This window comes from Argopecten irradians, chromosome 7, assembly GCF_041381155.1.
Source record: "Argopecten irradians isolate NY chromosome 7, Ai_NY, whole genome shotgun sequence".
Taxonomy (NCBI): domain Eukaryota; kingdom Metazoa; phylum Mollusca; class Bivalvia; order Pectinida; family Pectinidae; genus Argopecten; species Argopecten irradians.
In genome coordinates this window covers 2294220-2321666 of record NC_091140.1, presented here as the reverse complement: position 1 = coordinate 2321666, position 27447 = coordinate 2294220, and the positions used below count along the sequence as shown (strand labels likewise).

Sequence of the window (27447 nt, the reverse complement as noted above, 5' to 3'; positions counted from 1 at the left end):
AGTTGAAAAATCACGATAGGCCTAACTGCAGGTAGGCCTACATGTGCAGTCGATGTAGGGAACAGGTCCGATTTGATGTATTCAACTCAAATTAAAAAAATGAACGATATTTCCGAAACTTTTTGGACCAAAGATCGCTACTTTTTAAATGAATATAAAAACACACGAAAAAAATCACGATAAATGGTAGCGACTACTTTCCCCTACCCCGGTTTCATCGGTTTTCGACGGTGGAAGACCATTTCTTACACACAATTTCAAACATATTTAATTCAAATAATTAATTAAATGTTTCAGAAGCATGTATATGATGTTTTTTGTGCAATATTTTCATGAATTTCATCTACTAAACGAAGCATTGTATCGACAAACACAGTAAGATACAATGTCGCCTAGGCCTACTGTTTCTTTTGTCAAAGTGACGTTTAAATGATAAAATGTTTCAAGATAAACTTACACAATTATTTTAAACTATGCTATGCTGCATATGAGTGCAAATTGTCACCATTATACCGCAAATGAATGCTTCTTCCTTCAAAACGCAAGCTTGCAAGGTCGAATCACCCGGGCTCATACAGAACTAAAAAGTGACGTCACTGAAATGTTCGGGATCACATCATCAAATTTAGAAATGGTGATCAAAACAAAGAAATTAAACATTTATTTACTTACATCGTAATATTTTCCTATCGCAACTGTTACAGGAAATCCTTATTATCTTGTATCGAGTTCTATGTCTGACTAATCTCGATATTAGTGCTGAATATATCTTGTTTATTAATATTGTTCCGCTCCTTCTAATGAGTTTAAATCTGCAAATTCGTCAGAACGCTTGTTTTCAATCGGAATCAACATCGTAGTGATAAAGACCTTCCAAGTGAATATTTGCATTGGGGGAACAGCGACATATAAACTTGATTTTCTCTAAAAGTAGGTAAATTTAAATACATTAATTTTGCTGGAACACTTAAAAAATCATTCTGATTTCGGAACAGTTGGAATTATGAAGATACCTCTTACAGTATTTTCATTATTATTATTATATATTATGTAAGTTAATGATTATATAGTTGATTATTTCCTCCCACTTTTTTCCGCCGGAATGGTTTCCGACACTTTTCTCCGAAACTACTGGGCCGATGATCATAAAACTTGGTAGACTTGGAAGTCAAGGGCCCATTTCCTGTTTTCAGGTTTCGGTTTCCGATCTCAATGAAAATTGGTCTAAAGAGATGACGAACAACATGCAAACATTTTTGTAAAGATTTTGGTATTCCAAGATGGCCGCTGGGCTAACTGGCTGTTTTTATGTTTTGGTCTCTGATTTCAATGAAAATTAGTATATAGGGGTATTAAGGGATGCTGATCAATATGATAAAAATGTTGAAAGATTGTCGCTGGGCCAACTTCCTGTTTTCAAATTTTCGTCTGCAATTCATTGAAAATTGGTAAATGAGGGTTTTAACTTAAAATATTAAGGGATGCCATACAGTCATGATAACTGTCAAATCAATTCCTCTGAACATTTCAGGAGACCCTGAATTTCTATATAAAAGTACATCAAAATTTCTCCCAGTATGTTCATATACACTGTGCAACTGCATTTCTGATTTGTTGCAGAAGGGGATGGGGAGGGGGAGGCAGGGGGTCGTTTGGGGGACTATTTAATGGTGTCCATTACAATGAGTACTTGTTTTTTTGGGTTTTTTTTTAATTTTCTGGAAGTATAACATCGAACTCTGCGTACTCTCACCTCAAACTGATTCGCGAGAGAGTTTATGTAAATAATCGATACTTAAACAATGATCTAAACTTACACAGTCCCCTTAAACTGCCTTCGTGAAATTCATTTCATGGGACGATTTAAGGTCGAAAATACTAATAAATTGTGTCACTGTTGATGCTTTTCACTCAATATTGACCAATCAGAACAGTATTTGCAGTAAAATTTTGCCTTTGACGGGAGTAAATTTATTGATACCATAATAAAAATATTATCTGCCTTTTAGGCAGTCTTTACTGCTACCAATTTCGTCGAAAAAAGAAACATGGGGGATGTAAGTAATGCTTTTATTAACATGTTCGCTGGATCGAGACAAGACGAGATCAATGGATTTTGAGATATTAGGCAAGCATGTTGAACTGATGAAACATAAGAACATTGGGGACAAATATAAAATTTTCACCCCATTTGATGAAATGTAATTGTTTTTTCAACAACTATCGATATCCTGTTAACAATCACATAAATATGATTTATATTTCCCTAGACTGACCTGCCCGAGTACACAGTTCCTGAAAATGGAAGTATCAACATCACAATCAGACTAACCGTTCCCATTGATTATATATATCCGGAAAATCTACCGCCTGTACTGTAAGTACTGACCTGAACGACTTTTTTCATTACTCTACATTAGAGTGTCTTTTATGTAACGTTAAAGGATTTGTGCAGTCAAAAATGATAATTTCAGTTTTACTTTATGCTGGGAATGGCTTTATTAGCACGTGTAGGAACCCCTCCGTATCGCGCGCGACCGGAATAACCTATAAGCCGTCGATATCGAGGTCAAATTGTCTGACTGCCCGATTATGCATAAACCGGAAGTGACGTTATGATAGTCCGTGGCTTATAGTTGTACTATAACTGATGTGCTATCACTTTCATCGACGGTCTCAGGAAAAGTTGGGATATTATTTTCTATAATAACTTTTGAGTGAAGTTAGAGTAAAGGCCTAGCTATCAAAACTAATTTGAGGAAAGCTGAAATTCGGAATGTAATTATAAAATATTTTGTTGACAATGGCAAATTTGTCTCTAGTGCATTAGATAGTATAGAGGAAACAGTCAGTTCAGAAATTCAAATTAGACAAATGGAACTTGAACATGAAATGAAACTAAGACAAATGGAATTAGACAAAGAAAAGGAAATGAAAATAAAACAAATAGAGAAAGAAATGAGAGAAAGAGAAATAGAAAAGGAGTTAAGAGAAAAAGAAATAGACAAAGACAGAGAGTTAAGAGGAAATGAAATAGAAAGAGATTTAAAAGAAAAAGAGATCGAGAGAGATCATATGTTAGAACTAGAGAAGCAGAAAATGCAAGCTGAAACAGAACTTAGAATTAAAGAATTAGAATTAGCTTCTCAAGACGGTTCAAGTAATCCTACTTTTAGGGGTTTACAAGGAAACAGAGGTTTTGATGTTAGTAGAAACATAAGGTTAGTTCCCCCTTTTCAAGAGAAAGAAATTGACAAGTATTTTCTGCATTTTGAGAAAATAGCTGACAGTATGAAATGGCCTGAAGATAAGCTTACAATGCTTCTTCAGAGTGTCTTGATTGGTAAAGCTAGAGACATTTATTCTTCTTTGTCTGTAGATGACATTTCAAATTACCACGTAGTCAAGAAAGCTATCTTGAAAGCTTATGAGTTAGTTCCTGAGGCTTACCGCCAGAAATTTCGAAACTATAGAAAGAGAGATGAACAAACTCATGTAGAATTTGCCAGAGAAAAGAACAATCGTTTAAAAGGTGGTGTGATTCTAAAGATATTGTTGACGATTTAGGTAAATTGAGGCAATTATTGTTGATAGAGGAGTTTAAACGTTATGTCCACACGAACATAAAAACTCATTTAGATGAGAGAAAAGTTGAAACACTTAGTGAAGCAGCTACAATGGCTGATTATTACGCTTTCACCCACAAAGGCTCATTTGTTAAAAACAGTTCTCAAGACAAAAATAATACCACAGGTACTAGTAAATTTGGTCAGCCTAGGAACCCAACCTTTAGTGGCCCTTCTAATGACAAACCTAAATTAGGTGATAAGACTAAGTCTGATTCTAAAACAGATCATAGGGTAGGTGTGGGGTCTCCTTGTGGTCAGTAGAAAGTAGGACATGTTATGTCTGAATGTTATTCTCTCCAGCTTAAGGAGCAAAGGCGTAAACAGTCAATTCCTTCTGTGTTAGCTATGTCAAAGCCTAGTCAGAAACTTAGTGAGATCGTGGAAGATTCTAACGTGTCTGTTGAGATTAAGAGCTCAGAGTCTGATAGTGTCTTGGAGAAGTACTCTCCCTTCATTTCTGAAGGTTTTGTTTCACTTACTAGTGATATCACCAACTTGAAACCTGTGAAGATTTTGAGAAATCATCTTTGTCTAGAGAGGAGCTTATAGTAGAAGAGGAAAAAGATCCTGAAATCTCCTTATTGTGTAATCGGGCTTTGAGTGAGGAAGAGGCTGAGAAAGTCCCAGTTTTTACTTCAGTAAGTCAGGTGTGTTGATGCGCAAGTGGCGCCCCCCTGATGTGTCTCCCGAAGGAGACTGAAAGGTTGTCAATCAAATAGTTGTTCCACTGAGGTATAGGCAAGATATTCTGAGTTTGTCTCATGATGTACCTAAGGCAGGACATTTAGGTGTGATAAAGACTTATAACAGGACCCTAGATCACTTCTTTTGGCACAAGGTGAAATGGGATTTGGCAGATTTTTGTAGGTCTTGTCATACTTGTCAGGTGGTAGGGAAACCTAATCAGAAAATCCCCGTGGCACCTCTGTACCCCATTCCAGCATTTGAGGAACCATTTAGTCGAGTCATTATAGACTGTGTAGGTCCTCTACCCAAAGCTAAGTCTGGGAATGAGTATCTTTTAACTATTACGTGTGCTTCCACACGCTTCCCTGAAGCAATTCCACTCAGGAATATTAAGGCCTCTAACATAGTCAAGGCTTTGGTTAAATTCTTTACGGTGGTATGTCTTCTAAAAGCTGTCCAATCAGACCAAGGTTCGAATTTCATGTCTGATTTTTTTCAACAAGTACCAGCTCCAGATCAAGCAGTATAAGTCTAGTGCTTATCATCCAAAGTCTCAGGGTGCTTTAGAACGTTTTCATCAGACATTGAAGAATATGATGAGATCTATTGTTTTGAAAACAAGAGATTGGGACGAAGGCATACACATGTTGTTGTTTGGCGTTAGAGAATATGTACAAGATTCTCTTGGCTTCAGTCCCTTTGAACTTGTGTTTGGACACAATATACGTTGTCCTTTGAAATTTTTGAAAGACACAATTTTGGACGAAGATTCGAAAGTGAATCTCTTTAAGCATTGATGTCACTATTTTTTAATTTTATCGGGGTATGAAAAAAAATTGTTTGCAAACAAATTTTTTTCATACCCCGATAGAATTAAAAAATAGTGACACCAATGCTTATAATTAATTTTATACTCTGTTTGATAAAATGAAGTATGTTTAAATGTAACATTATAGTGGTTTTTCAAGGGATTCTTTTTTCCGAATCAATACGCAACGTCAATGTCTCTATTGTGACGTCACGTTAACGTCGGGGTTTCACGCCATTCTCGTATTTTTTTTCATAGTGGTATGCAAAAAAATATTGGCCAATCAGAAAGCCAGATTTGGTATGAAAACAAAGAAAAATTAATTATTAGAGTATGTGTCTAACTTAAAGCAAAGGTTGACAAGGGCATGTGAACTGGCGAAAGAAAATTTGGCCGTTACTCAAACCAAAATGAAAACATGGTATGATAAAGATGCCCGTGCAAGAAGTTTTGATCCAGGTGACAAAATGTTGGCTCTATTACCAATACCGGGTCAGCCTTTGCAAACTAGATACTTTGGACCTTATGTTGTTGATAAAAAGAAAAAGAAAGATGTTAACTACATTGTACAAACTCCAGGGAGGCGCAAGAAAACTCAATTATGTCATGTTAATATGCTTAAGAAATATGTAGATAGAGAAGAGAGCAAGACCTCTCAACCTATTGCTACTTTGGCCTCTGTACCATCACAAAGTAAAAGTACAGCTGCTATTATAAATTAGACTTAGATGGTGGTGTACAAGATGAAGGTTTAGACTGTGGTGTTAAGTTACGGAACTCAGATGTGCTCGCGAACTTGGACAAGAAACTGTGTCATCTATCGGAAAAGGAACGCAATGAACTGAAAGATTTGATACTTGATTTTAAACATTTGTTTCCGGATACACCAGGCAAAACAGATGCTATCTATAACGACGTGGATGTGGGCGATGCGCCACCTGTCAAGCAACATCCTTATCGTGTCAATCCTTTGAAAGAAGAACACTTAAAGAAAGAAATTCAATACATGTTGGACAATGATATTATTGAACCAAGCAAAAGTGAATGGAGCTCTCCATGTGTTATGGTGCCAAAGCCAGGCAAGACATACCGGTTCTGTACTGACTTCAGAAAAGTAAACACTGTCAGTAAAACAGACTCTTATTCAATTCCAAGGATTGACTCATGTATTGACAAAGTTGGCAAACCCAGGTATGTTAGCAAGTTTGACCTGTTGAAAGGTTATTGGCAGGTGCCTTTAACAGAAAGTGCTTAAGAAGTGTCGGCATTTGTAACCTCGCAAGGTTTGTACCAGTACAAAGTTATGCCGTTTTATGACATCAACTACCACGACACGTGGGAAGACCATCTACGCGGGATTCACGAATTCTTCGAGAGACTCACTACCACGAAATTGACAGTAAACTTACTGAAATGTACATTTTGTCATGCAACTGTTGAATTTTTAGGCCATGTTGTAGAACAGGGGCATGTTAAACCTATTCAGGCCAAAGTAGAATCAATTATAGATTTTCCAACTCCTGGAAGCAAGAGAGAGCTGATGAAATTTCTTGGTATGGCTGGATACTATAGAAAATTTTGTCAAAATTTCTCTGTTATAGCAGCTCCACATACTGCTTTGTTAAAGAAAAATGTCAAATTTGTCTGGTCAAACGAATGTAAGTCAACCTTTGACCATCATCTCACTGTTGCGGAAACTGCCCTTCTAACCAAAGGCCTAAACTTTTGTCCGGTTCCCAAAGAAGTTAACCACGCCGAACTCTTTGATGACATGGAAAAGTTCTACTTGCTTCTCAGATTACGTGTGCATTTTGCCAGTGATGATGACCAAGATGATGTTGATGATAGACCACCACCTCCACCTCCTGTTGCACCCCTCCCCCCATCAACCCCTTTAAGAAAAAGAGCACTTGGAACCCACCACCCAGTCGAGAGCACGCCCTTGAAGCATATATCAAGGCAGTTAGGGAGGAAGTTGCTTCTCACAATGATCGTACCCAGATCATTAAAGATTAAAGACAACCTATCTACATCAGAACGCCATTCACTACAACAAAATGCTGAAATTGTCATCAAACCAGCAGATAAAGGCGCGGCAGTTGTAATAATGAACAGGAGAGACTACATTACAGAAGCAAACCGTCAGCTCTCTAACGCACAGTTCTTCCAGAAACTGGATAGAGACCCCACAGAGAAACACACCAAACTGGTCAATGACACCTTAGATATGATCTTAGACCGAGGAGATATCGACGAAGACACAGCGAGCTTTTTACGACCAGAGAACGCTCAAGCAGGCAAATTCTATCTCCTCCCCAAAATCCACAAACCTGGGAACCAGGACAGGCCCATCATCAACTCCATAGGCTACCCTACCGAAAAGATATCCAAGTTTATTGATTTCCATTTACGCCCCATTGTTGAAAATCTACCTAATCTTATCTAATAGATACTACTGATTACTTGAATAAAACGCCTTGCCATGACCTACCAGATGGCACTCTGTTAGTTACGATGGATGTTGTCTATATCTACACCAACATCCCGCACGCGGACGGCATTGCTGCCTGTAGTGCGGCATGGGACAGACGTGTGTCTAACCATCCGTCGACCCAGAGTTTAGTAGATTTCCTTAAACTTGTCCTCACCATTAACAACGTCAAGTTTAATGATACAACTACTTGCAAATCAGTGGTATAGCTATGGGCACCAAGATGGCTCCTTCATATGCTAATGTATTCATGGGACACCTTGAATCTGCAATCTTAACATCAGCCCCAACAAAACCTTTCAGCTGGCTCAGATTCATTGACGATATTGAAATCAAATGGACCTCCAACCGACAGTCTCTCGATGAATTTATTGGACATGTCAACACATTCCACAATACCATCAATTTCACTACCGATATATCATCAGATACCAATATATTTCTAGACACTAGATCCACCTTAGTTGAAGGGGCCATTAGTACTGACTTGTATTCCAAACCTACTGATTCTCATTTATACCTCCGTCCCACCAGTTGTCATCCCTCGCATACCACCAGAAGCATTCCCTATTCACAAGCGTTACGAATCCGTCGAATAGTCTCCGACAATTCCACCTCCGAACGCCGGTGCGAAGAGATGAAATGCCACCTTCTCTCTAGAGGATACAAATCGCATCTGATCGACCAAGAAATCGACAACGTCCGCGTCCTAGATAGAGCCAATCTCCTCATATACCAAACCAGAACTGCCACTCAACGTGTTTCCTGTGTGGTAACATTCCATCCTAACTTACCACATCTCCCTTCTATCCTTAGGAACCACTGGAAAATCATTGAGTCATCCACAAAACTTAGGCATATCTTCCTAGAGCCACCGGTACTAGCCTACCGCAGACCAAAAAATGTAAAAGACCTTGTAGTGAGTAGCAAACTTCCTTCTCTTGCTCCTGCTGCACAAACGGGTTCATTCAAGACATGCAACAATAAACGGTGCATGATGTGTCCATACACAGCATCCACAGACACATTTGAATGTGCTATCAACAACAGAGCATACAACATCCGACAGAACCTGACGTGCAAATCCAGCATTGTCATCTACCTCCTCTCGTGTAGGAAATGCACAATGCAATACGTTGGGGGAACCGGTGGTCCACTCAACGTCAGAATCAACAATCACCGCTGGTCTATCAAACAGAACAAACCTGACTATCCGGTTGCCAGACATTTCTTTTCTTTTTTCAAAAAAAAAAAAAAATTCAATACATGCATGTAAATAACAATGTTTTTCCTTTCACAGAAGGACTTCCATACCAATTTCCATATTTTAATTAATTATTTCAATTATGCATTTCCACCACTTTCACATTAATTACATATACAATCATTTTTTACACATCCATTCAAAAAAAAGTTACTTTAAAGGGGGGGATTTTTAAATAAAATAAAATTTTAATATTCGTTTACAGGTTTTATACATTTAATAATTTTAGAATATATATCACATAATGTTACATTTAATTTCAAAACAATCATGAAGTAGTATTTAATATTATCACTAGAATTCAGGTCCGAACGGGCGATATATATAGAGTTTACATTTATATAAGGAACTCAGGCTAATGTACTCGATAAGACGAGCATTAGCTGTATAATTTTAACAAACAGTCACCGTACCAATTACACACGTGTCTTCATGCTCACCGCTCTCATTCGCCACCATGCATGAAGTAAGTATTACAATTTACATATATACAGTAGTAATAAGAGTATACATAATGTGTTTCTGTGTCTATTAATATTTGCAAGACATTTCAACTTACCCATCCATAGTTGGAAAGACATGCAGGTGATTGCAATTGAGCACTGTTCCTACTGGACACAAACCAAGCGTCGATCGAGAGAGAGATTCTAGATTACCTATCTACAGACCCGCTATCCCAAAGGCATTAACGAACATTAAATATACTAATCGACATCAATTGATCACTTGCTTTTCAATTCATTATCCCTACTTCAAGCATTTTCCCATTCTGTTCTATGCGTTTTTGATCCTTTACATAATTATGCTGCCCAGCAAAAGGCGACTTTTGGGACTTTGCTTCTTTGTCAACACACTGAGAAGATAGGCGACTAAATTTGCATCCTATACTAATGAGAACTATATATATATATAAATTTCGCCACACATTTGACGTCACACATGGCACGCTTTCCAGTCATCGCTCCTATTTTAGCGTTCTGCCGAACAGCATGGATACATTTTTGTAGATCCGGCCTTCGGCTGCCACTGCCGAAGGGTAAATTGCGCTCCATTGTGCTATATGGTTTAATATTTGTCTACTTTGTCCCGCATTACTGTTCGTATCCTATTATTTAATCTTGTTTGTTTTGTTTGACATGAAAAAGATGCAGATCGCCTCGATGACAATTTTGTTTTGTACACACGGTTGGAGTTACTTCCTTGTCCCATATATATATATATACTATATATATTAACAAAATCCTAAATTATTTCAGGAAGTTGGTTCTCACACGTCAACCGTTACCGTTACATTGCACCAAATGCAGTGTTTTATTCCTTTCTGCGCCATGTCAAATTTGGAGGGTATTACTTTATGTTTTATATAAAAACAACCAAGTGTTTAACTATGTCACCGTGACCGACTTTTGTTTCTTGAGCTAAATTATGATCCAACCCATGATTTGCAGGCAAAACTGCAACAACGAAAACAACAATTTTCACGCTTTAACTTTTGACCCCTGAAATTATCATGTGCAAATCTGATGTTTTGAATAACACACAATATGCAGTTGTGGAAAAATGTTTTGATATGAAGGTATGATATGTGAAAGGAATATATTGAATATTAGCGGCCTGCATCGGTTCAAAATCGGCTTTTTGGACACTCAACGTAGATTTTCAGTCGACTCAGAATCGGTTTCGTGGCGCACAAGTGATTAAAGCACACCGTCCTGAAGCTTCCTACCCACCAGCAATATAACGTTTTTCGTGAACATAATTTCGCACCCCCTTTAAAGCACTACATATATATAGTATAATGGTAACATAATTAATGTTATAGATTGATTGTTAAACGAAAAGTTGCGCTTATTGTATCAATTCATATTTATATATTAATGCACATAGTTCATGTCATGTTATTTTTCTTTTCCAGAATGGATTCCTTCATGAGAGATCATTACATTTCCCTTCGGCTACGATCTCCATATAACTACAACGACATTAAAGACGAATATGAATGTGCATATGGTGGGGCCAATAATGAGCAGATCTCATTCGTTGATACAAGGTGTAGTCTAAGGTTCGACATATATAAATGGAATGCACCAACAAACATCACAATATACGGGTTGGTGGACGGCATCGCTGCACCAATTAGCAGTAGAACAAGTTACATCAGGTTAACAACCGACATCCCAGTGTATTCTCCAGCATTCTCTCAAGTTACGATTCCAGATATCAAGGTAATATATAAACTATACAGCTTTTCGGAAAGACTATCTTTTTTATTAGTTTAATGACCTTATAGGGCTATTTACAATAAGCGCATTGTCGCATGGCAAATTGTCGCATCGTCGCTCGCGATCAACGCACTGTCGTATTGTCGTTCTTCCCTTGGCGCATTAAAGCATTGTCGCATGGTGATTGTCTCGCTGTTGCATGATAGGGTCGCGAATGGCGGCAAATCGGCACGCGACATGCGAAAAGTGATAATGCGCCATACAGCAATGCACCATGCGACAGTATGTTTGACACATGGCACACTGTCACTTGGGGCATTGTTGCTCTTCGCATGGCGGGGTCGTCAATGCGTTAGTGCGACATGAGCGAAATCAGTCAGCATAATGTTCGACCCGACAAACCACACCATTACGGCGGTGTACAAGTTGATCCAGGAACACATGAATCGGTGGACACATGCAAGTGCGATTGGTAGTTGGTCACAGTAAAGGGTCTGACAAACTGTCTTGACTCGATTTAGAACGAACGTGTACATCAGAGTTAGGGGAGATCATATTAAAGGGACGGGCGAAGCATTTTTGTAGTTTGAGATTATTGAGGCAACATACACAAACCTAGTTAATATGTACATCTACAAAGATATATATAGGTATTTACCTGTGAAAGAATAAACAATACGGTCGATCTCTTTCAGCAAATGAATAATATTTTTAACATAAAATGTACAAAATTCGATATCTCTGTACGCTGTTGTGTTATTCGGAGGCATAGTTGTGAATGCAGAGATAAACGGACTGCTACAAATATAGAAACAACATAAATGTGGGCAAATGTTTATATTCATTGTTATTTCAAATCAATGAAAGAATAGATGTCTACGTCTGTTGGCAAGAAACGCACATGAACAAATAATTCTACCAATATAGGTGAGGTTATGTCCATACCAATGATATATCTTGCGCAAATCGATTATATGTTCGACATATATCCGATATCTTCTAATCGTTCGATTCAATTGCTGAATTGGTACTATCTCGTTTTTTCTTATATTTTTGTCATTGTTATTCAAGTTACAAGCTAACCGATACTTACATTATATATATAATTGGCTTCTTAGGTAAAATATGTTTTTCGTTTAAATATCACATACAGTGTATATAATAATGACAATAAAAAAGCCAACCGAATTTTATAACATATATATAATTCATTTTTCACAAAAAATAATACGGGCAGCCACTTGAAACGTCATGATATACACGTGCAAATGACATACGTATCAATTCACTAGTAAACGTTTCTGTCATAATATGCGTGCCTCTGTGTTTTGGCCGAGGTGACCAAATTTTCATTTTATGGTCTCGGAATAGCAGTTGAGACTGCTTGTTTTACACATGTTCATAGAAATTTAACTGTCGAAAACAGATATATCTAGATTTAATATCCCATAAAAAGATACATAATATAGGACCACGATCGAGAGAATCTCGGGTAGCGATAGGCCAAGGACGTCTCCTTGCAGGCGGTGTATGGGATTTGCAAATGATCTAGTCTAGATGAAATAAATGATTATTCTAATTACTGGTTTATGTAAATAATGAATGTACTTGCAATAGTTCCAACGTTGGACATTTTTAATTTGCGATAATTAATATTGATGCTGTTATCGTTTGTGCGATGAGATGAGATGAGGAGGTTTTGCCGAGTCATCTCGGTTTTCCCTGTGGACACCAAAATAAAACTTCTATTGTAAGATAGTGACCGGGTATTCTGTTTATCCTGCAACTTTTTCATTATACATACAGAAGATGGTATTCAAAACGAAAGCAAATTGCCTGTTGAAGGATCAAGTCAACAAATTTAGAAATTGAATCAAACGAAAGAAATTAAACATTTATTTACTGACATCGTAATATTTTCCTATTACAACTATTACAGGAAATTCTTATTATCCGATATCGAGTTTTGTGCCCGACTAATGTCGATGTTATCGCTGAAAATGCATTGCTTCTTGGTATTATTCCGCTTCTTTTGTTGACTTTAAATTCGTAAAATGAACTTAACCCGCGAAGGGCGTCAGAACGCTTGTTTTCAACAGGAATAAACACTGTAGTGATAAAGACCTTCCAAGTGAATATTTGCATCAGGGAAATAGGGACACAAAAAGACGATTTTCTTCAAAAGTAAATAAGTTACAATTCATTAATTTTGCTGGAACACTTAAAAAATCGATCTGATTTCAGAACAATTGGAATTATGAAGATATCTTTAACAGCATTTTTATTATTATTATTATATATAATGTAAGTTAAAAAGCTTACCGATACTTACATTATATATATATCATTGGCTTCTTAGGTAAAATATTCGTTTTCGTTTAAATATCACATACAGTGTATATAACAATAATGACAATCAAAAAGCTAACCTAATTTTATAACATATATGTAATATAATTTTAGGCAAAGCCTATCTGAGAGCGCAGCAGTTAGTCCATTCTTTCGTTTTTGCCAGGTAGATCTAAATAAAGGATTTCCAACGGCGAAAGAGTACACTCCCCTGACCCATCAGTCTTATCGATGTTGACATGTGTTTTGTTTTTATAGCTTATTGGGTGCGCTGAATAACTGTACTGCTAGAAACCATTTATAGAATTATTAATTATTGGAATAATAGCTTTGCTGAATTACTGGCATTGAGTTTATAACAAGAAAAACAATATTGAACAAAGATTACTTCTACTTTCACTTTCTGCAAAAATACGTGACTGCGGCTACAAATTATATCTCAACGTCATTCTCCGTTGCCAGGCGGAAACATTCCGAAGCAACTGCTCACGTAAAACGGCTTTTAAGTTAAGACTCAGAAAAAAATGTAATTGTTAGATACAGGTAAGAATAAATTGGAAGGTTTATATTTCACTAATGTTTTCATTTTGAAATTTTCGAAGCGTTACTTGTTTGTAATCACACGAGAGTGTGATTTTGTAATCACGCGAGAGTGTGACTTTGGATACTGTCTTGCGCGATGCTGGATCTTGTGTTGACTTCCTGTTTCCGGTTTGTGAGAAAGTTTTCCAACTCTACATATATTGGATGATTTACATAGAATAACGTTAGTGAGACACCTCTATCACAAGAGTTCGCTTCGCGAACGGGCCTTCGGCCCGTTCGCTGCGCTATCTATAATTTATTTTTCACAAATATAATACGGGCTGCCACATGAAACTTCATGATATACTCGTGCATATCAAAAGGTCTCCAATACTTTTAAATGACATACGTATCAAATTACTAGTAAACGTTTCTGTCATAATTTGCGTGCCCCTGTGTTTTGGCTGAGGTGACCAAGATTGCATTTTACGGTCTCGGAATAGCAGTTGAGACTGCTTGTTTTACACATGTTCATAGAAATTTAACTGTCGAAAACAGATATATCTAGATTTAATATCCCATGAAAAGTTACATAATATAAGACAACGATCGAGAGCATCGTGGGTAGCGATAGGCCAATGACGTCTCCTTGCAGGCGGTGTATGGGATTTGTAAATTATTTAGTCTAGATGAAATAAATGATTATTCTAATTACTGGTTTATGTAAATAATGAATGTACTTGCAATATTTTCAATGTTGGACACTTTTGTTTTGCTATAATTAATAGTGATACTGCTATCGTTTGTGCGATGAGATGAGATGAGGAGGTTTTGCCGAGTCATCTCGGTTTTCCCTGTGGACACCAAAATAAACTTGTATTGTAAGATATTGACCGTGTATTCCGTTTATCATGCAACTTTTTCATTATACATACATAAGATGGCATTCAAAACGAAAGCAAATTGCTTGTTATTTACACGATTTCGCTCAAAGCGAAACGCTTCTTTGATGATCAAGAAAAGATGCATTCACTAAACCAAATGAGTAGGTACTCCTTTTTACTACCGTGGGAAATATGTAAGCGACGTCATTCCAGTGATTGTGACGTCACTGTTTGGCGGGACTGACTGCCGTTTCATTCACTCCTACTAAAAGTGACGTCACTGGAATGTTCGAGATCAAGTCATCAAATTTAGAAATTGAATCAAACGAAAGAAATTAAACATTTATTTATTGACATAGTAATATTTTCCTATTGCAATTATTAGAGGAAATTCTTATTATCCGGTATCGAGTTCTGTGTCCGACCTAATGTCGATATTAGAGCTGAAAATGCATTGTTTCTTGATATCGTTCCGTTTCTTTTGTTGACTTTAAATTCGTAAAATGAACTTTACCCGCGAAGGGCGTCAGAACGCTTGTTTTCAACGGGAATAAACACCGTTGTGATAAAGACCTTCCAAGTAAGGCAAATGTGAATATTTGAATCAGGGAAATAGGGGCACAAAAAGTCAATTTTCTCGGAAAGTAAGTAAGTTACACTACATTAATTTTGCTGGAACACTTAAAAAATCGTTCTGATTTCAGAACAATTGGAATTATGAAGATACCTCTTACAGTATTTTTCTTATTATTATTATATATAATGTAAGTTAACAATATGTGACACAGATGATTGGTGTAGCGTTATAGACTTTCAAACTTTACACATTGTCTCAAACCCGTGTAGAAGAACAGGGAAAATACACAAATGATTCGTTCCGAGTGCCCCGACCAGGAATCGAACCAAGGTATCCGGCGTAAAAAAAACTACTACTCTACCGACTGAGCTAAAAAAGCATGCCCCGTCAGCTGCGTGACAGATACCGTATTTATCACTATGTACAAACCACACCGACCCGCTTCTTTTACAACCCGAGACTCTTTAACCACCTTGCATGGGTATTTATTTGGGCGCCAATGTAGAAGAACAGGGAAAATACACATTCCTGTCGAGTGCCCCGAACAGGAATCGAACCCGGGTCTCCGGCGTGGAAATATACGGCTCAACCGACTGAGCCAAAGAAGCATGCTTCGACAGCTGAGTGACAGAAATCGTATTTAACACATGTACAAACTACACCGACCCGCTCCTTTTACACACGCTGTAACCCAATATCAACCATTTATATGACACTTTAAACACTATAAACATTATTTATCAGATTAACACGACTGAACAGTATATATACATTGTATGAAAGGAATATTTAATGGATATCGTATAAATGTACGACTTTCTAACCAGCAGTGTTCGTGTGTGTAATGAGCTTTCTTCGAAAGAGAAATTTGAGATAAATTTCATGAACTTAAGTTCTACTTAGGGTTCAACTGCACAACCTTACCCTCCCTAGATAAAATTTATGAGTATTTGTAAGCGTGTTGTACTCTGAAGACTGAATCACGTGTCACTGACATCATCTGAACCCTAAGAAGATCATTTAATTTCCAAATCAGTTATAAAGCGCACAGGGACTTGTAACGTAGGTTGTGAGAAAGTCTGCTGTGTATACATGTGTACTATATACTATATAAAAGGACAAGGGAACCAACGACTCGCTTGGAAGAGGTACACCTGCCTCTACAAAAGTCGCCCGTATTCCGTCAAACATGGATAAATATGTACATATTTAATACCAATATATTCTTAAACAAATTTTCGACATGGAAAACACAACTTCAAACACGAAATAATATATTAACATACCTTTATTTCACTATGAACGTGGAAAATGCAGTCAGATATCACCGATGTCGTTTTGTCTGTCCAGTAAAATCTAGGTTTCGAAATTTTAGCCATTTTGACTCTTTATTTTGTCCCGCCCCTCTGTACCCTCCCCCTCCCCCACCCCAATCCCCGGGGTCAGCCTGGACCAATATGGATATGATGTTAATCTGCTATCTCAGGCTAATAGTTCTAATTAAGTTTGACTCATTTCCTATGAAAATTGAGCAAATAATGCTCATAAATGCGTTTTTCCTATATAAACTATAGTAAATTTGACCACCTCCCTCGGGGAAAATCTGAGAACCCAGGGCTATGAAATGCACAATTTTTTTACAAGGCCTTGGGACCTTTCAATCTATGAAGACAGAGTATTTGATTCTACCACATCGGCGAGTGGAGAAGATTTTTGAAATTCATAGTTTTGATTTTGGTTTGTTCTAAATTTCATTGAATTTGCTTCAGCAGTTTTAGAGAAGAAGTCGAAAATGTAAATTGTTTACGAACACATGACGGACGACGTACAAAAGGCGATTAGACTTGTTAAACCTTGCATAGTGTATACTTATTAATTGTAAGTCCAAAACATATGTCTGTTTAGGGTTACATTGGCAAACAAAACTTCACTCTAAGTAATGGCCGGAACAGGAGTCTAATCCGAAATCCCGAATTTTATTTTTTTTGTAGAATAGTTGGGAAAAAATTAGGGTCGAGGGTAAAACACTAGGGTCGGTTCTTGATAAAAAGTTGCTTAAAAATTTTAGCCTATTTGAATAATGTGGCCTGGTCATGGTCATACATTAGAACATACTTAGTAGCCCTTAATCCTTGATCCTAGCATTTCATATAGGGATTGGATTTCGTTTTTATGTTAACCATGCTTGTATGGAGCAATTCCTCTAAGAATATATTCAATATGGGGCGCGTTTTCCAGAGGAATTCCCTATATGGGGCGCGTCCAATCCCTATATTTACACTCACACGACTTTATATTTATATTTTATGCAATAAAATCGTCATTTGAAAGTGACGTAATTATTCAATAAAAGTCGGTCAAAAGTGGGAGGAGCTTACTCAATTGAACAGCGAATGATGACGCTTCACGTAAGGTAGAATTATTCATCCGCGAAGACAAAAAAGTTCAATATTTTAGTGTAAAATAAACATGACAAACAAAGTAAATTTCAGAGATAATTTTATTTAATCAGATCAGAACTTTAAATATATATTCAATTTTGCTAAAAGTTAATATATAGCGTAATAACATAAAGAATTTGTACACGGCCACATGTGTGAACTCTGTGACCGTTATTGTGCAGCGAGGCGAAGCTGACGCACGCTTACACACTTGAGTTTGCCGAAGTTGGCTAAACACCGATTTTCAAGTAGCTCAATGTGTTTGAGATGTCGTCTGACCTGACGATATTACATCCTTGGGAGCCATGTGATTATATAATCTACGCTTAGATCCATATCGCCATCGATAGATGAAACAAATTCACTTGTGTTCGATGGATATGTACAATGTATTTGTGGTGACGCGTAACTGTCAACACGTGGATTATTAGCGGTGCATGTTTTATAATACACATGATTAAATTCTCAAAGAACAAAGACAAGAGGATATGTTTATAACTGACCTCTATCAGAGGGTCTCACGCCCGTCCATCCCAAAGACTCGATCGTAGGACGAACATAGGCACAGAGGTAATGTTTACATTAGACAACCATCATTTTTAACAAAAATGAAAGCACGTCGCCCCGGTCGGGATATTTTTCCGTTTCTTTATACAATTGTTAATTTAAAAATTGTTTGAATCATATATAAATATAAAACATGTATATATCGTTTACATTTTCCCAAAATTCTATGAAAAACATCAATATACACGTAATGTTGCGTCAAAATGTAAACAAAGCCATGTGTTTCTTTTAAAAAAAGTAGTCCTTTTACGTAGCACAGAACATTTTCATACGCAAGTTCAAAGTTCAATGTTACCATGCAGTTATGGTAAACAAAATCGGCTAGTATTAGCGTATAGTGACCAAGCCTAGCAAGTGTAAATATATGTGTATAGTTATCAGATGACATCATCAGTATGTATGGACAGTAATTATGATATGATAAATACTCAATGACATTACTAATATCAGAACAAATTCTACTAACACTGTTGGTCTGCAAAATATAAACTGATTCTGATATACGTATTGATAATGTCATGATATCAAAGAAGTGGAAATATCATGCATACGACATCAAAAGTTTTGAATTCTTACCCTGGAAATATACGTTTTCATAAGTAATCATTTAAAAGCCTCTGCTACCCACATTTCATCAAAAAGAATCTGTTGTATAAATAAGAAATTGATAATAATAGATAATATCGGCCTGACCAAACACCCAATTTCTTACAAATACATTCTTTTTAGAGAACACGAAAAGTTAAATAGTATTTTTACAGAAAAAATCACAAAATAACTTCATTGCTATAAGTTTCCATGTAAATCGGGCAATTGATTAATTAATCAAGTTAAAATAACCAGAATTCATGCTATATAGATTGTATGACAGCAGACACCCAATATGTTATTATCACATTAGTGAGTTTTTCGAATGAAAAAATTGAAGTTCAGCTGAATTATTCAACATTAATCTTGCATACTTCCAATAGAATAGAGCAACTAAGCCAATTACCTCCCCTTACCCATCCCACATTCTTCCAAAATTTGTTTTCCATCCCTTGTTAGAATTGCGTTTACAGTACTGGTCTTTGAAGAATGTTTGTCTTGTGTAATGTTACAGCATTGTAAGTCCATTTTTTAAATTAAGTAAAACTGCAGTAAAACGTTAAAATGCTGTTATGATGAAATCATGTCATTAATATCAAACTTACAAATTTTAAAGAGTTTCATATGTATTATATCTTATATGTGTAACAAATTACATAGAATTCTTGTAAAACATTTTCAATCAGCGAAGGGATATACATGGACATGTATTTGTATTTTCTATAAAATTTGTCAGTCGGGGAGATAACTCCAAAATTGCAGGATACTTTCAGCACCAGCAAGCACTTAAACTTGTAACAAGTTATATATGTTTTCAGAATATAGCTAAATGAGACATTCTTAGTAAAACTTTATGTGCATCTACACTTTATGTTTGTATAGCGGGGAATAATACTAATATCCAATAACAGTTACGTCATGTCTATAAAACGTAAAATGACAAACTGCTTACCTTACACTGCCTATTTGAACTTGAACAGCGAAGGCGGCTTCAAGGTACAATCGACTCAATACACAATATTGGAATTTCCGTAAATGACGTCATACGTATAGACGCTTCGAGAATCTTCTAGAACATTCTAGATCGTTCAAGGAGAATTCCTGATCAATGTCAAAAATATACCTAATTTCGGGACTTAAGACTTAAATGACCATTTTATTCAGAAAAACATCGCCTTTCTACTACTGATACTTTCTGTTCATCTACTGTATTACTGAATTCGATGAAAATGTTGATTTTTGCATGTTTGACCCAAAATTTCTCCCTCACAATTTTCGTAACTATGAAAATGATGTCAAAAGAAAGATCTCGCCAAGATTTATCAGCATGCGAAATTTGTACCTATCGTTTTCTTATTACCCAAATCGCGGTTATAAGCGGTTATAATCGTGTTGGTAGGTTAAATTAGCCGTGTAAACATTTCGTTCCAAATTGATAACCCTGTTATCGCTCTTTCTCTTTATTTAATATATTCTATTAGTGCGCTTATTTTTGTAAAGTTTGCCCACGATCCATTTTTTTTTTAATTTTGCAGTATTAAAGGTCTAGGTATATATCAACTTTTTGTGTGTTTTTTATTTATTTTGTATGTTTTAAAAAAGCATAAAGGGCCTGACGTGATGTTTTCTAAAAATATTTTGGGTATATGGCATGGGGACCCCTTGTGTCCAACTTTTGAACATATTTTTCATTTTTTACTTATTTTTGTTGTTAAAAGATAATTCATTTTTATACCATTTATAATGATATTTACTATGTATATTTACTACGAGTTGATTTCAAGCAAAAAAAATTGTCAGGATAAAAATTGGCATATTTGGCATGTTATCGATTTTGTCTACACTTTTAAACCATTTTTAAATTATGCTATATGATATTTAAGATTAACAGAATTTATTAGACCTGTCCAGAGTGCTTGGCTATGTGGACAATTTCAGAAAAGATGCAATATTGTTTCAGATGCCCCACTACAAAAACTACATTCTTGATGTTCTAAAATATTTCGTTTTAAAAGCATAGAATTTCTGAAGAAGATTCTATGTATTATTCTAAATTGTAAAGTTTGTAATTTTGAGTCCTTTGTCTCCTGAAATGGAAGCTTTCCCATTGATCTTTACTAAGGGAAACATCTAAAACAACATGCCATTTTTCATGAGTTTGCTGAGGATAGACAAACACCGAGGATAATATTTTGTGATAGAAATAATTACATGGTTTTTCAAGTATTCTGATCTGTTTTAAATTATTATGTAAAACATTTTCAATATTTTTGCCATAGTTCTTTACCATACTCTTCCAGTCTCTAGGTATTGCGCTAATAATACTATTATAACACATAAAATTGATATTTACATGATATTTCTGAACAAGATTATCAAAAGACATAATATTTCCGTTTTCGTCTATTATGTCGTTAAAATAGAAAACGCCTTCATTGCATAATATTTTTGAAAATATTGTTTTTCTATTAACTTTTATTTCTTTATTGAACCATAGAGGCTGGGAGAGAACAACTTCTGGGGCTGCTGGGGGGATGTCGTACAGATTTCCCCAAATAGACAAAATTTCGCTCCAAAACTTTCCAAAATTGTGCCTTTTTATAACTTCATCTAGACCACATTTTGTTAAGCTCCATATTCTATTTCCTCCAAAATGCTCAATGTCATCAATTAATATTTTTTTCCAATCTGCGTAATTATTTGTGTCTAAGCATTTTTTTATCCAGATAAGTTTTAAAAATTTGCTGTAAGAAAGAATATCCGGAATTTTTAGACCTCCTTCATTATAGTCACCAATTAAAAGGTTTCGCTTAAGCTTGTCAACTTTACTATTCCATAAAAAATGAAAAAATAATACTTGAAATTTCTTTAGGATCTTAAAATGTGGACTAGGAATTACAGTTAATATTTGTACAATAATGGGAAATGCTAAAGTTTTGATAACAGTCACTCTCCCAATAATAGACAGGTTTCTAAAAGACCAATCTGAGAGAAGAGATTCGATAGATTTCAATTTGTCAGTAAAATTCTCTTCATAAATGTTTTCTTTTGATAAATCATATTTAACCCCTAAAAGTTTGAATTTCCCTTGATGATTCCATGAAAGATTATGTTCTGCTTCAATTTCCTCCCCGCAGCCCCGTTTCACCCCAATTCATACAGCCTGTGACTTATCAAAATTAGTTTTAAGACCAGAACACTCTCCATAGATGTCGATCAAATATAGTGATTTTGCTAAGGATCTTGCATCATCATCAAGTATCAGTGTGGAGTCGTCAGCGTATTGACTGATAAGATATTCAGAGTTATTAATAATTATCCCTTTTACATCGGGTTCAAATTTAATTGCTGCACTAAGTAATTCAATACATATAATAAAAAGGTATGGAGACAAAGGATCACCCTGTCGTACTCCGCGTGTAACTTGAAAAGAGTTGGAGAGGTGACCATTGTTTTCTACAGAGGCTGAAATATTTGAATATAAAGATTTAAAACAATTTAAAATAAAATCACTAAAACCAAAAAATCGCAAACATATGAATGCCCACTCAATATCTTCTCTGAAACTTTGTATGGGATAACAATAATAATGCATCGGTAGGGTAGGGAATTAAAATTGTACAAATGATGGGGCTTACCCTCATGGACGTCATGACGTCAAATGGCACAAAGTAACTTTTTTTTACATTTGATACGTTTTTACATGGAAACATTATATCCCAGAGGGATATTGGCGCCTACCAAAGAATGATCTATGTCTTGACAATTGAAAGAGGGATCTTTTCTGTTTTCAAACGTTGACTCAAATCCAATATGGTGGCCGTACTGAAGACCAATCGCTCCCAAAATGCATTATGCACGACTACTGCCCTAGAGAAACTTACATATGAAATTTGAGACAGATCCCTTCAGTACTTTCTGAGAAATAGCGGTACCAAAATCCAAGATGCGGATTTTCACAGGAAATAGAAAAAAATACAAATAATGACTGCTCTCCTTCAAATATGTATCCGGATATGTTTATCGCTTATTGTGTATAGCTCTAATATAAACAGCCATGGTCATTTAAGGAAGTGCTAGCTTTGTTGGTAGAGGAATTGACCGATCGCCAGGTGTAATATAGCCACGCCTCGTGCTCACAAACGCACGTGTTTCTATTCAATGTCTGAGCAAACATCGTAGCACACACAATACAAAATACAAAGTCACGTACGCTTTGATTGACAGCTGGCGATACGTCAGTGCAGGAGTAAACCACTGACCAGCGGTCAGTACCACGGCAACATGGGATTCAAATTTGCAACACAGAGGTGGAGGGTTTGTGGTAATATTTCAAGGCATCTTAACCAATCCGACACTCTGCGATTCCATGAATACTAATCTATATATTTTACAAGCTATATCACAAATGCCAAACATTATTACGCATAAAACAATTATGAAGTTAAATAATACGTAATTTAATGGTTTGTGCTTCTAGGTAGGACCCGATTTTAATTGTGAACTAGATTTGATCCCTGTCATGGGATTCGAGCGATATTTGTAATTTTATTGAACATACGATTGCTTTAATAGGTTCAGTTTTCTCTTCGCTTCAAAACCATGACCAATCCTGTATAATTAACATTCACTTAATTAATACATATATATAGGTATATATGTTAAAGATGCTCCACCGCCGACAGAGCATAAACGATACTCATCATTTGAACAATAATTAGTGTATATGTTTAATTAACATAAAAAATAATATAATTTATTTTGCTTTGGTTGCAAGCACAAACAGTTCTTTATTCCCTATAGGAAAAAGTGGCAGGGATTTTTTTCGGGATGTAATTAATTATTTTTAATATTTTTATCTTGAAGTTAAATTAGAAGCTCAAACTTTTCAATGGTGATAATGGTGTAAATTAAGTAACTTTTGTAACTGAAGAAAAATATATATTCCTCTGCTCGTGTTTTTGATAGAAAAATTACCATTTGTCAGCTTTGAAGCATCTTAACGGCATGAGGAAGAAATACTAAAGGCAAAAATAGAAAGAAAGAAATATATTCAATGTGCCTTCATTTTGCGTTCATAGCTCATAAACCTTGAATATTCAGTTTTAGAGAAGCTACACTTTCCAATGGCATCGAAATCAGAAAGTTTTTATTCAAATATTTGACATCTGTTACCTTCTATGAATGTTTAAGAACAGCAAAAATAACTTTCAAGTTCAATGTGGATTATCTCATTTTTCATTCGATTTCAATCGCATAATCTCTTTCAGGACACCATGTTATGGCCATATGTAATTCATTTTTAAAATATATATTTAGCTGTGTGACGTTGTGATCTTGACCTTGAAAGTAGTCGAAATCAAATTAATTAACACCCAGGGTCATTGTTGATGTACCATGTTTCTCAGATGGAATACAACACGGGTACCCAGATAATTCCAGTGTACCACTGTATGGCGTGGCTATATACGTGTGTTTTTCTTTATCTGAAAACAGAAGCCCTGCAGGTAGGGCGTTAGAATTGTACCTACTGTCCCTATTGCATGATTATAAAAGGCGGCAAAAAGGATCTTATATTTTCTCTTCTTCATAACCTATCCGTTAACACCGCCTCACTTTTGGCCTTCTGTTGAGCGCTTGTGAGGAAGGCTCTGAGTTCGTTCTGTCCCTTTGTCGAGACACACCAAAGTCTGTAAAAGTGGTAGTTTCTGCTCCTGCTTAGAGCTCACCATTAAGGAAGTGGGACGACTGGTTCGCCTGTTATCAGTACATGTGTATAATTTGACCAGGTATGTCTTCGGCGGTATAGTCATATAGCACTATATGGCGTACAGGAGCTGAATGTTCGGGGAGTTGAGGTAAATTCCCCTTCCAAAACATTGAAGACAAACTTTGCTTCCCTACTGAGAGCCCCTGTTCTTAGTAGGGTGTGGACGGGGCCCTGTATAATCCATTAACTTCCTGTATATATATACGCGTAGTCACTATGTGATAATGGCAGGGTATAGAGAGACCATGCAGGACATACCAAATAAATGAAATTAATGCTCAAAATACAGACGTGTTCAGTACTGAAGTTAATTTCAGTATAATAAACACATATCTCGATTTTAAGTTATACACATGCCTAATGGCATTCTTCATTAGCGTCTCCTTGTCTAAACATTTGTTATTGTGGTTTTTTTCTCTCGACTAATGTTATATTTCGCATTATAATTTCTCTATTTTTTATGTAATAAATAAGTTATCGAACTCCATAGTTTCTTCCAATATGTCTGTAAGTTACATGGCGAAGACTTTTCTCTTTTTCAGGTAACTGTCCTGGATGAAAATATCAAACTCTCGGGGAGAACATGCTCTATCCCAACAGGTCCCTTTATAAATACTTTTGACGGCAGGTATGTTATCGATTATACAAAAATACCACAGCTTTACTTTTATCTTTTATTTAAATCGCGTGATATCGCTTCATAAATGGCGGACAACAGCTTTAAAAATATCAGGCGCTCATTCATGAGTATTGCAACGTCATCATGGCAATTATTACAACCGCCAGTTTTTGTACAACGCAACAACAACACTACGATATGCGAGTCAACAGTGATATGTAAGGTTAGGACGGATGAATAGACACTCTATATCAACTAAGTTATGTCAATTACAAACATTCACTAGTTTAACCAAGTTCTTAAACCTTAAGGCAGTTTGATGGCTAATTTCAATTATTACTAAAATGATTAAATACCTTTAATTTTTAGGCAGGTGCGTTTTCTGCAGTATGGGGAATTCGTTGTATTCATACATAATGCATTACCCATTCGTGTAAGTATACCAATAAACAACGTTTCTATGCTGCAATGTACAAATTAGAAATATTGGAAAGAAAACATTTTCTCAATAACTGAGTAATTTAAGTGGCAAATCAATAAGATATGGTTGTTTTACAAGAATATTTCCTTGTTGAAAAGGAAAATTCAATTCAATTGTTAAAAACGCAATGAACTACTTTATGAGTGTGAATTAAATATGTTTTGTATTTTGCATTTAAAAGATCCATGCAGTATTCGACAGATGTTGGCACGCAGGACAAGGGTCCTGTACATGTGGTATAGCAATAAGGAACATGGATGCTGTTTTTGTACTCAACTTCTGCAAAGAGAATATTGGGGCGCAATGGCAACACTTATCCAACGTCAACAGATACGTAGAGCTCAAAGTTAATGGAAATGATGGTATGGAAATCGAATACAGATCATCAACATACAAGGTAATAAAATGATTAATCTAGAGAGGTAAACCAAATCAGCCAAAATTTGTTATATGATATAAACATTCTTGATATATATACAGTTACAATGTTCTGATGTGTGGTTAATAACATGACTTCCCCTTCCACAGGTAACACTTCCTTCCGGAACAGTGATCACCATCGGGGTACATATAGATGAGTCACATGCACATATTAATGCAGTCGTCATAAAGCCGTCTGTAGCAGACTGGAAAACGACCAGCGGAATGTGTGGCTTTCTAGATGGTAACCCGGATAATGACATCAGGCTAAGAAGCGGCGAAATCAGTGAAGGCTTTGGAATTAGCTGGAGGTACAGTGAATGCAAATGTACATAATGCCGATGAGCTACTTGGTAATCAATGACCATTTCAGTCCAGCCCCGCTACATAAATAATATTTCTTTCTGTTTATTGATCATATTTTCGGACCCAGAAACTTTAATTTTAGTTCTCACATTATAGCATTAAATTTTATACATGTACATGCATTAAGTTGTGTGTTATCAATGAGGTGCACTAGTCTATATATGGCCATTTGATTAATAAAGCAAGTAAAATATGATTTAGAAACTACTGTAGAGCAAACTAATTGAGATACATTTTTATAGTTTGTATTGCATTAAACACATTTTTATATATTTCAGACGCAACATCACACTGGACGGAAGTTCACTTTTTGTATCTGATATCATATTAATGGACATGCCACTAAAGCCTGTACAGTACTGTAGCTGTCCAGAAGATGATTATCGCTACCCCTATATTTATCCTGTCGCCCAATGCAACATGAATCCAAATACAGCAGTATGCCCTAAGCTGACCAACGTTGAATCACAAGGTCAACAATATGATAAATATCGAGCAAAGAAAGCTCTCGGATATTTACACAGAGACAGTAACACTACAGAAGATGACATTGAGGTGTCGATACATGATGTTATCATGGACGAAAAGTATCAGAATAATTCACAAGTAGGTTTGATAGTTAAAGACCCGACTTACTTATAACTATAAAACGAAAGACAGCGGTATAAGAATGCCATTTATCAGCGGTATAAGAATGCCATTTATCAAACTTAAACACAATGAAAGCGCAGATGTGTTCATTACAATTTCTGTCATAAT

At 36.0% G+C, this 27447-nt stretch overlaps 1 protein-coding gene across 2 annotated transcripts in view; it reads left to right on the top strand.

The window, feature by feature from the left end:
* The window catches only part of LOC138327015 (uncharacterized), a 63954-nt gene that overhangs the window by 31305 nt on the left and 5202 nt on the right, over positions 1-27447 (top strand). For both annotated transcript variants that reach the window (XM_069272984.1, XM_069272983.1), the window contains 7 exons: positions 2271-2377; positions 10795-11104; positions 25345-25430; positions 25791-25854; positions 26084-26299; positions 26431-26633; positions 26967-27294. In XM_069272984.1, coding sequence (XP_069129085.1) covers positions 2271-2377; positions 10795-11104; positions 25345-25430; positions 25791-25854; positions 26084-26299; positions 26431-26633; positions 26967-27294 — 1314 coding nt within the window. The remainder of the gene's footprint in view (positions 1-2270; positions 2378-10794; positions 11105-25344; positions 25431-25790; positions 25855-26083; positions 26300-26430; positions 26634-26966; positions 27295-27447) is intronic.